At 33.6% G+C, this 12,500-nt stretch overlaps 1 protein-coding gene across 6 annotated transcripts in view; it reads right to left on the reverse strand.

Annotated features, from left to right (window-relative positions):
- prkcz (protein kinase C, zeta) overlaps positions 1–12,500 on the reverse strand; it is a 91,632-nt gene that overhangs the window by 23,371 nt on the left and 55,761 nt on the right. For 4 of the 6 annotated variants that reach the window (XM_043246733.1, XM_043246737.1, XM_043246736.1 and 1 more), the window contains 7 exons: positions 9,912–10,043; positions 8,068–8,164; positions 7,023–7,078; positions 6,562–6,750; positions 2,146–2,157; positions 1,753–1,850; positions 1,431–1,517 (listed from right to left, as the gene is read on the reverse strand). In XM_043246733.1, the coding sequence (XP_043102668.1) occupies positions 1,431–1,517; positions 1,753–1,850; positions 2,146–2,157; positions 6,562–6,750; positions 7,023–7,078; positions 8,068–8,164; positions 9,912–10,043 (671 nt within the window). The remainder of the gene's footprint in view (positions 1–1,430; positions 1,518–1,752; positions 1,851–2,145; positions 2,158–6,561; positions 6,751–7,022; positions 7,079–8,067; positions 8,165–9,911; positions 10,044–12,500) is intronic. The other 2 variants (XM_043246734.1, XM_043246731.1) reach the window with 1 other exon arrangement.

Below are 12,500 nucleotides of genomic sequence, written 5' to 3' on the forward strand. Positions count from 1 at the left end.
ATAATTATGTATATATCGAATCTCTCCAGATTTCCCCAAGTGGGAGCCTGCTTCTAGCTGTCAGCATTTGCCTGTCTAAAGTTCGGAAAAAAAAACCAAAGCTAAAAAGAAAAAAGGTATTCAAAGTAGGAAAAATGAAAGGTGACATTTCCGCTCAGGTTTCACGTCTGGCACTCCGCGGTGTTCGCTTCATGTCGGCACGCAGCAAGGGCTCATGAGACCTTTAGGAGCAGCTCATGAATATGTAGGCTCATTAGTCGTAATTACCATGTGAATTTGCATAATTGTGGTGTGCAGGACGCATATTGATGGAGCTGGTCGGGGAGCGCTTGACTCACCTAATTAGCCAGTGTTTGATCTTAGTTTATCAGACGTGTGAAGGGGGCATTACAGACGCACTCTGATCAGTCGCTGTAACATGTTTCGGTGAGGAGGAGTCATCATCTAACAGACCGTCCTGCCTCATAGACAGAGTAATATAGCCTAACAGAAGTGTGCGAGACCCGCATTCAAATAAAGGTGTGGTTTTGCATTAAACATTATCATGGAGGACTTTAAGTTAATAAAACTACTCAGATGAGTCATGTTTTTGGAAGACTGAAAGGCCATGGTCCTGGCATAATAAAGTGGCTTAATACTTGCGCTCACTAGTAGTAGCTAATAAAACTAGTAATAGTAAAACTTGATTAAACCGTTAAAACAAAGTATACAAAAATTAAAATGGAAAAAAATAAGTGAAAAAAAAGAGAATGACGCAACAATACTCAAAGCATAATGTATTATAAAAATAATATCATAAAAAAATACAAAAAGTAAAATGTTTATGTATATTTTAGATTTATTACATGTAAAGTAAAACATTTTAAAAGTTTTTTTGTTTTTATTTTGATGATTAGAGCTTACAGCTCATAAAAGTCAAAACCCAGTATCACAAAATATTAGAATATTTAATAAATGTAATGTACAACATTTCAAATAAATGTTCATTCCTTGTGCTAAATATCACGTTATTTTGGTCGTGTCAACCTGCGGACAGTGTTAAAGCAATTCCCCAGGAAAACCGCGCACTTGGCAACACTGGTTTCTTGGATTCTAGTCCGTGAAATGCACAACTTCCGGTATTTTAGCAGTTAGTCGAAGCGTGCAAAATAAAGTTGAGGATTTTTACAAGTAGAATTGACGAATCATGACAGCCTGATTATATATACATATAAATAAACAATGCACACAATAAAAATGATGTAAACAAAAACTTTCATTTTGGATTCGATTAATCACGATTAATCGATTTGACAGCAACAGGATATTTCGCAATGCTTTTATTATGTGCATTTATGACTGTTTTTTCCCCTATTCTATCTCACATACATTTAAATGACTGACCATATTGAAACTATCAAATAAATCCTTTTTTTTTCATTTGCACGCACCTGGCATGTTCCTCTGGAAGCTTCCGCTGCCTCTGCATATGAAACATGAGATCTCCTCCATTCACATACTCGATCACTAGAAACAGCCTGAATGGAGAGAAGGAGACACTCATTAAACTCGTGCGTTTTCTTTTTAGCTTTGTTTCACATCTGTGCCGTATGTGAGAAATATAATGGCTACTTTCACCAGTCACGAAAGAGACAACCTTGTTCCATAGCTCGAGATCAGACATTTACGGTTGCTTTTCTTTTGAGGAAGGTTTCTTATTTTGAATGTGCAACTGAAAAGAAGTTTGCTGAATGAAACGCATTCTCCTCTCACCGGCTCTCTGTCTGAAAGCAAGAGTGAAGTCCCACCAAGAATGGATTGGTTGATGCTTGTTCAAAAACGTGTTTCTCTGTCTGGACCCAGTCAATGTCCTACATCAGAAACAAAAGATAGAGATAGAGATGTTTGACTTATGAATAATGAACCCGCAAAGAAGCATTACAGCAAGATGTTGCAGTGCTTTCTAAGAACTAGAGGAGAGGACATGAAGTTTCACCACCTCTATTGGGGGACTATTGTAGGACAAAAAAAAAAACAAGCCTGTGTTTTCTGAGAAAAACCTGATCTATTGATCGTTTAACAGTGGAAAACACTTGGCACTATTGCATGCTGTCACTTTGGGGAGTCAAATCTCGGAATTAAAAATGTTTTAAATAAGAAAAGCACCTTTCTCTTCTTCTTTAAAAAGACATGTACAGTGCAGAAAGGAACAGAGAAAAGAGAAACAGACATGTAAATAAATCACAAGATCAGTCAATGAAGGTATATAATGTACAGCATCTTTCAAATAAACACCTAACACTTTTTTTTTTTTTTAAATCTGTCAGAAGTTTTCATTTCACAAAACAGTGCAGACAGGATGTTCTAAAACATCTGCATTGAGAACGTCTCTGGGTGTGAAGACACGGCCCAGGGATGTGTTGATAAAGTCAAGTATTTTTGTTCTGTCAACACCGTAACATTAAGCAACACTTATAATCAGCTCAAAGAATTCAAGAGAACGTCTCTTACCCAAGAACTAAAAGCTGAAAATGACAATGAAAATCTTTTCGGAGGCTAAGGGTGAAAGGAGATCTCAGTCCAAACAAACATACTTCATCATGTCTGGAAATTTGTATTGGCGAATATTGTTTTTTAATTGAGCTAATGATGTTTTCTATCGTCTGACCTTAGACTTAGGTTTTTAGACTTTAATTAGCATGTTTATTAAGATGTTTTCCTTGTAAGACATTCAGCTTCACGATGAAGGCAAAACCTGGCCCAAACTCACATTGAAATCAGAATAACTTAATTTCCTGGACAAGTAGAAAGCAGATTACAGAAAAGCAGTCTCAGCATAAAGAAATGAAGAGAAACAGATGACTTTTTTTTTAGATTATTTTCTCTCTTCCTAAGTTTCTCCATGTTTTTCTTTTTAGATGTCCACCCCAACAATGAAATAGTCAGTTTTTCATCTATAAGCCAGACGATTTGTCTAATAGTTTCATCTTTCATCAGATTTGTCTAACAGTTACTTGCTGACCCCAAACATCTAACATATGTATCTATTTGGAATGAAAGAGAATGTGTTATTTTACTATTAGTTTATTATTGGAATTTACTTCCGTTTCATCTGGATTCCTTTTATTTTATTTTTATTTATTTATTTATTTTTTGCTTATACATTTCTTTTTACAGCTTTAGTTCTGTTTTTATTTATTTCAGTACATCAAATTAAAATAAACTTAAAAAAGAAGAACTTTTGTATTTACAACAAGCTTATTTTATTTTATATATATATATATATATATATATATATATATATATATATATATATATATATATATATATATATATATATATATATATAAAAAGTTTCGATTAACTATAATAAACCTCACTGTAGTGGACAATTCATTATCAGGATTTGATGCAAATATGAATATGACTCTATAAAGGGAAAGTGTATATTTTAGGCATTAAGACTAGTCAGCATTTCTTTTCAAGTTTTCCAGCATTTTAAATTTTTACCACTTTAACAGCCTGTAGTTTATTCATGCCCAAAATGCATATGAGATGCATAAATGCATATATGATAATTAGGCATTAAGATTTTTTTAAGTATATCAGATGAACTATAAAATTATACACCCTATATCATTGCACAGTCTCACACAAATATATATATATATATATATATATATATATATATATATATATATATATATATATATATATATATATACACACACACACACACACACACATATATAAATAATATCTTAATAATTTACAGTATTTATGACATTTATTAATTGAAGACAATTGTTTTTTAATTTATGTGAATTATTAAATAACTCAATATTTTAGAAGTATTTAATTACGTTGTAACCATTTTCTGAAAGAAATAAGGTACTCAAGCTAGTCACATATTGTGAATGCAGTCAGACCCTAAAATTATACGCAACAGTGTTTTGTACCTTGTTGCTTAAGTACAGCATGTTAAACTGCAATTTGTCGCATAAAATGCCAAATTGAATGCATCATTACTTTTTTAGGTTCATTAAACCTTAATGAGTGTGTATGGCGAGTGCACCGCATACATACACAGAACACACATGTGCCGTGCAGTAAAACAGACGGAGAACACATTCCTTGAAAAAACGCCTGCTTTCCAGGAAGCCATTACATTGTTTGTTCTTATTCAGAGGTCAGCTGCATGTCTCTGTCATTCTGGAAGGACCTCTGCTCTTCATGAACTTCATTCATGTGTGTTAGCTGACGGCCATGTGGCTTTAAGTTCCTGAGTGAGCCAAGTTTACAAAGACACAATAGCTTTGACTGTACGTAGTTTATTTTGTAGAGTTTGGTTTGCCTTTTTATTTGATGCCTGTTCACACATGTCAGGTTTCCTTACTGAGGGAGAGAAGGTAAAAAAAAAAAAAGATATGGCTAATTCTAGTGCATAGAAACTCGGTTTCTCTTTGATTTGACTACCAAAAGATTACAGAATATGACTTTTGATGCTGTATTAGTTAAATTCAGATCATAAAATCAAATCTTTCATCTAAAAAATAAGTTAGGTATGCTAAGTTGTATCTGAACAAACTTAAGACTTCCGGGAACAATGCCCTTTTAACAGAAAAGATCAAAGTGCATATGTTTGGTCAAATAATGCATATCAGCACAAACACCTAATACCAAAAGAGCAACAACGTAAGACACCGCTAAAGTCATACATAAAATTAAAATGACTACTTATTAGTTATTGCTGCTAAAAGTGGATCATAGGGTGTCCTAACTTTCTCACTGATTGTTTTACATCTTGCAAATAAATAATGACAAAGTGTGACACTGTTCATCTGAGGTTTCCAAATTTTCCAAATTTGAATACCTGCCAAGGTAGTGGTGGCTCCAGGATTTGTTTGTTAGGGCTGCAGTTCAGAGCGGGGTGCTAACTAAAAGCTAATAAAATTGAGAGAACGTAATGATAGCCTAAACTTTAGCTCTCAATTAAAGTTAAACTAGAGCGGACTCGAAATTGTACTTTTTTCGTTGGTAGTAAACTTCTCATATATCACTGTTATTAATAATATACTAATCCCAACTGCGGCGGTGATAACCTCCCCGTGCTAATTTGCATGGTATCGTGTGTCGATAATAGCCAGAGACAAGCATCAACAATTGGCAATATTAAGAGGATTTGGCATTTCCAGTTAATATAGGTCTCTTACATTCTTCTTATTGTTAGGCTTGTTATTATTAGATTTTTTTTCTATTAATAATATACATTAAATTATTGCCCCGCAATAATCACCGCCTGATGAGCTATTAGGACAATAAAATAGCGTACTAGCTGAATGTTAAACGGGTATATTAATTTATACAATGAATTACAGGCCTATAATTAAATTATTAACACTACAGTCATCAATGAAAATTCAAAGCAGCTATATTTCAGACACTGATTAAAAAAAAACAAAAAAACAATCTGTTTAAGACGAAATGTTTTCCACTATGCAAGCCACAAAATAAATGTTATGGGAATCATTTAAGTGAGTTATACAGTGTTATCAGAAGTCTCTCGTTGACTGTATGTGCCGTTAATGCTGTGTTTTACTTTCACTTTCTCTATAGTAAACTGACGTTCACTGTATTTCACGCCGCTTGTTCAAGTTGCTTGACCCCTCCTCATAACATCTTTTGTTTAGGCACTTTTTAAAAAGGATTTTAAGGGGGTTTTTTTATGTTAATGAGAGTGATACCAAGAGTTGAAATAACATTAAAATCTTTTGGAAATCCTTGGGCGGGCTGTGCCAAGGACCAGATATATCTTTTAATATGTTCTAAAACAGAAATTCAATAGGGTGTCCTAACTTTTGTGTATGCATATATATTAAAATAAATATGTAAATATAAATAACTTTCAGTTTTTCGAAGGGAAGAGCCTGAAAAATAAAAAGCCTTTACTTTAACAGTTTGAATGTGGGCGTTAACCAGGCTGTTTTTAAAACAGACTGACGCATGAAAATGATGTTGTGATAAAGTGAGTAATTTAACCCTCATGACACTTTTCAAAATAATCCCAAAATTGTATTCTGCTCCATTTATCAATTGGCTTTCAACTGATTTATCCGTTTCTATTATTATCCGCAGATGTTTGTCCTTTTATGATGGTTGTTGTTTTTCTTTGATGCAATGCTCAGGCTTCATTTGGCTCCTGAAAATGTCACGAGAACACGAGAGAAATAAAAAAAAATCTATAATTCGAGGTCAAACGGTGTTGAACAGTGACCAAAGTGTCTTCATCTTTAGTTTAAATGTACAATATAGCTATTTGAAAGGAGCACAATCCCACAGCACCATCTACAGGTGACAATTACACCCACACTTCCAAACTATATAATCAACTTTCTCTATTTTCACAGATCCGTGAAGCGCAGCACATACACCACAATTTTAGCCAAGCAAACAAATGGCATCACAGCAGATACAATATCATCTCCTATCTCATTTTTCAAAAATTGCGACATATACTATATAAACGGGATTCAGGAAACAGCCCCACCCTCAAGCATCATCGCCACGACAACAGTCTGTTACCTCATCATCATGGACCAGCTCTTTCTTCACCACCTTCATGGCGTAAATCTGTTCGTTCTTCTTGAGTCGGACCAGCAGCACCTTAGCATAACTGCCCCTCCCAATCACCCGGATCAGGTCAAAGTCCCCCAGACCGAGCCCCTGAGAGATCTGAATCCCCTCGATACCGTCCACCACTGCCTTCAGATCCTGTGTGCACACAGCAGAAACTATTTATACCAAACACGCTGAGAAAGGTGCATAAATACAGTGAGGCGTCATGTTACATGTGTTTCTGACTTAATGTAAAAAAAAACTTAAATGTATCTTCATTCTCGGAGTTAGAAATAGCATTAGAGAGGTTTGTCTTCAATGTTAAGACCACAGGACGCATTAATACATCAACTACCCATATGAAGAATAAGAATAAGAGCATTGGACATGATTATTATTAAACGAGACCCTGTGGATCTGCGTCTTACCTCCGTGTCATCTTCAGCTTTGTCCACTTTCCGGTTGTGTCCTGAAAAAAAAGGGACTGGAATTGAGAGACAGAGAAAGAGCGTTTTTATTATCGATCTACAGAATTACATGAGAGGATAGGAGACTGTATTTTAACATTGAAATTGGAAAATGTTCACAAGATTTCCCTTTAAGTGTAACAGCAGTCGTTTTGGGATAAGTTAGTTTGATGCATCACCCAGACAAAAAAAATATCAGTCGTAATAATAATAATAATAATAATAACAACAACAATAATTTACATATAGGTATTTTAACATTGAGAAAACAGATGATTACTTCCAATGTAAAAATAATTAGTTCGATGCATAACTCTTGAGGAAGAAATAAACCCTTACATTAATTAGATCAACATCAGTTAGTTCATCCCCCAGTTTTACAGACAAGGCTTAAGCCTAGTCCTAAACTAAAATGTAAATCCAAGCTGTTTAAACTGAAAGAAGCTTGCGCTGGCGAGTGATCTTGAAGACGCACACACACGCATTTTTATAAAAAATATTTTAACATCCTAATTGAAATATGTCCTAATCCTAGCTTAGCCTAAGATCTGTGTGTGAAACCTTTATTTTTGAAATGCCACCTACCACACAGTTTAACCCTGAAACTAAGTTTTCCCTTACAGTCAAGCAACTTACAAATGCTTTGAAACGGGTTCAGTTAAATCATTACAAATAAGCGTTTGAAAAGAAAACTTAGCTTCCACAAATCACTAAAGTGCGCCGAATTCCGACTCAGAATGTGTCAGCTAGCTGTGTAGTGTGTGTCCACGGCTTCAGGGATAAATGTAACGCACTCAGACCCCAGCAGAGGGAGCCACAGACTGGACCGTCTCAGAAGAACGAGCATGGATTTCTCTCTCAACTGGGTCAATGTGACATTACTCACACCTGACGTACTACAGTATCCTTCCACAGTCAGCAGTGCCCTCTGACAGATAGAGGACGGAATGACCCCAATACCCATACAAAAACAGCTTTTAAACACACAGCGGAGATGGAGACCTACTTGCGTCTGTTTCCTCAGGGTCCTCAGGGGGGAGCTCCACTTCCTCTCCACTTTTATCATCGTCTACCAACGGCTCCTGTGATGGCATGACTGGATCCTGCAGAAAAACACAGAAGATGCAGGCAAGCTGTTTTTCAATCCGTTTTTTTCCCTCTTTAGGGTTTCTAAATAAATATTTCATTTAGTTACCCAAACAGGCCCAAATCAATGAGCATCAATTTTTGCGAGATTAAAGAAAAAGGTTTATTTTCATAATATTTCATCAAAATGCAATAACTTTCACTACCTTTGAAAATAATTATCTCATCTGTTGACATAACACCACAGGTGCTAAAAAAATTATTACATTACATTAATTATTACATATAACAAATATTACATCCCACTGAATACACTATTCCAAAAACTGTCATATTTTAAAATGCTTCTAAATTGTTTAAAAACTCATTATACTAAATCACATTATGAATATTAATATAATTCATTATTATTATTATTTTATAGTTACACAATAATATAATATAGCTATATGATGATTTTTATATTATTATTAACAATTAAGTTTGCTATGAACAGATTAATTATATACAAATATATACTATATAATTTCTTTATAATGTGTGTAATGTGTGTCTTATTAATTCTAAAACAATGATAATAATTATTACTCTTATTACTAATGCTTGTAAAAAAACTCTTGACCACACAAAACAAATAATATAATAAGCACATTATGGATATATTAAATCAATTAATTTTAATACTAAATAGTTATACAACACTTTAATAATTTAAAATCTATAATATTATAATACAATTATTTATAATAAATAATTAGTTCTAAAATAATAAATAAATACGACACAAAAATTTGGTATTTTGAAATTCTTCAAAACGTTAAGTTTCTTGACCGCAAAAAATATATAACACTAATCACGCTATTTAAAGTGTATTAAAATAATGATTTATTATAATATAAATAATATATAGTTATAAATCAATATAATATATAGTTAAATAACAATAATATCACTATTACAGAACAAAATAATGTTTCCAATTCTAATACTAAGAACTTTTTTTTTAAACGGGTTATAAATAAAACAAACATTTACTGAGTATTTCAATATTATCTGGCTATAGTGGCACTACAAACGTTATTATACTATATAATATCCATATAATGTGTATAATATGTGCCTCTCTGATTCAGTATTCTTGGATATTCAAGTAGTATTCTTGGAAATTGAAGTATTCAAGACGATAAACGTATAACTACAAAAGATTTTTGAGAAAGACAGAACGATCTACAATGAAGAGGTAGTCAGATTGAGAATGACAGCATTGCTTCACAAAGTGAGGATGAAGTCAGAATGAATAAAACTCTGAGGTTCTGTAGGAAATCTGAGGTCTGATGTCTTCTGTCATGTAAATAAACCAGAAGGACATTGCTGAATATTGGATATCTGACATATGAAACAACCGGAGAAACAGCAGTGCATCGAAGATGTTTTAATGTGACAGTTTCCAGTCTGTGATTTCCACATTCTGTGTAAGCTCAGAATCAGGTCAATTCAATACTGACAAGGCGCTGTTATCATCTGACAGATTTCACAAGGTCGATCTCTGAAACATTGTTAGAAACACTCTTGAGAAGTGAGAAGAAAGAAGAACGGTCTTAACAGCTCAGAAACTACGGGCTTATTAGGATCAAATGACAAATTATTTCATAAGTGCGGTTTCTGTTTCTTCGTGCTTTCGAGGCTGTGGGGTAACTTTGATTTCAGAATCTCAGTCACAGCAGACAGACGACGAATATGTTTAGAGCGGAGCGAAAGACTCACCATATGCCTTTGACAGGTCAGTGGGACGAGCTTGTGACAGCGTTTATGGACCAGTAGCTTGCAGTTGATACACTTGTAGCCCTGACGCCCCAGTCCCCATATCCTCTCGCTGCAGTGGCCACAGTACGCTTTCTGAGAGACACACACAGACATGATTACTGAAGCTAGGCTAGCCTTATCTATGATCCATTTAGCAGGTCCGAACACTTCAATGAATGAGTAAATCAACAAACTACCGAAGAAAAAGGGATGTCCTACAGACATCACATGAGCAGAGAGCACACATCAGCTGAGGAATGCATTCTGAATTCAAAGCAAGCACGAAACTGGAAATGAAATAATGTAAAAAAGTAAAGTAAAAAAGTTATCATTTAAAACTACACTGAAAGTGTTCTTTTTTTGTTTTTAGTGCTGTCAAACAATTCATTGCGATTAATTGCATCCATAAAAATGCTTTTGTTTATATAGAATATGTGTGAGTGCTGTGTGTGTGTATATATATATATATATATATATATATATATATATATATATATATATATATATATATATATATATATATATATATATATAATTTATTATGTAGAAATAGATACACACACATTTTTGAAAATATTTACATTTATAATGGCAATTTATACCAAACATACATTTTTGTTTAATATATAAACATAACATATTTTTCTAAAATATTGTATTTAAACATACATAATAAATATACACAGCACAATCACATTATGTAAACAAAAATGTCAATTTTAGATCACAAAGGGAACTATGCATTAAAGTGACAGTAAAGATAATTGTGTTTTAAAATATTTATATTTCAGTGTAAAAGGCTGTCGTTGCTTTTTATTTCTATTAATCAATTAATTCCAATACAAAGCAGTACAACTAAACGTTTCATCAAATCAGCGATGATTTCTGAAGTCTGGAATAATTTCTGCTAAAAATCTAGCTTTGCCAAACACATGAATAAATTACATTGTCCAAAAATGATATAAAATAGAATATTTTACATGGTAAAGATCATTTAGAATATTGCTGTTTCTACTTTGTATTTTTTTTTGCTCATATAAATGCAGACTTAATCAGAAAAACCATACCAACCTCAAAGATTTGAATGGCAAAATGCATTATACTTAAAGTACTATATTTACATTATACATGTTGCTAAAATTGCGACCTGTCTGTGTACCTCTAACACACACTCAGCACCTGTACATACTTAAGGCCTAGCTAATGCTTTCAAACAGATTTTGTTTAAAACCCAGGCACCATCAGAGGACTATGCTGACAGTGCTGTAACCAACATTAAGGTTTCTAACACACACACACACACACACACACACACCTGCTCTCACACACAGCTCAGTTTGCTGTGAGCTTCTCCATCTGTTTGCATTAAAAAGTGCTACATGAATGCATGATAGAAATATAGAAAATAATACTGGTCAAAACTGTGGAATCATCAACAAAATAAACACAGCACAGGCAAACATGGACCAAAAAAAAAAAAAAGATCACGTTACAAACCAAGCAGAAGTCTTCAGTCAAGTTGTCCAGCAGGGGGCTATCTAACAGCAGGGCTTTGGTGCATCATGAAGCATAATCCTATTAAAATATGCTAATATGCCTTCATTATCGGACACGCACTTCCTCTGACAGTTTCCCTTCTCTGTCATAGCAGATAGCTGAGCATCATCTGTTTAACAGTCCTTCAACAACCCCTCAGAGAAGGACTCTCTGGATACAAGATGCTCTTCTTGTCGATGCTTGACGTTTCCTCCGTGTTCCCCGACTCTATTTCACAGCTCTGTGAGCATGTCACGATCCCTGTGCTGCTGGTGAGTTTTTAGACAGCACTTCCTCACCATCTAAGGAGATGTTCACCTGCCGCAGTGATTTCTCCATATTCTCTGAAGCCTCCAGCCCTGACGAATGACCTACATTTTTCTCGCCGCTTTCCATCAGGTGCTCAATTTATGTAACTGGGGTTAAACACTGAGAAATCAGGGCTTGAAAGTAGCACACGTTATATCTAAAGCTTGACGCTGACAAAGAAATAAACGCGTTCCTAATGTTTGGGGATGTGAAGAGTAAAGAACCGTAAATGTTCCAGTTTCTTAATGGCTCAATGAATAATTCTTTTAGTGCCTGAGATAAATAAAGATAAATACTTAATCAGAAAAAGAAAAATTAAATCTACTTCATCACCGAAGGAATATATTATTTTAATAATGAAAAAAGTAAAACATTTTTGCAGTTTACTTAAGTTTTCAGTGGTAGCATAAATGTTATTTAATAAGTAGTTACCAATGTGTAGGTAAAGATATATTATACTTAATTTTGCATGCATATAAAAAAATCTACAAAAAAGCTAAATTAAGGGGTGCTGTTAAACAAATAGTTGCAAATCAATCAACTCCAAATTATAAACATTTTTTGTTTACATAATAAATATATGTGCGTTGTGTTTATTTATTATGTATATATTAAATATTTATTTTTACAACATTTACATTTTTATACAGAATATATTTCTAAATTTTATATTATATATAAATGTTTAATATATAAACATAGCAT

This window comes from Puntigrus tetrazona, chromosome 8, assembly GCF_018831695.1.
Source record: "Puntigrus tetrazona isolate hp1 chromosome 8, ASM1883169v1, whole genome shotgun sequence".
Classification (NCBI taxonomy): Eukaryota; Metazoa; Chordata; class Actinopteri; order Cypriniformes; family Cyprinidae; genus Puntigrus; species Puntigrus tetrazona.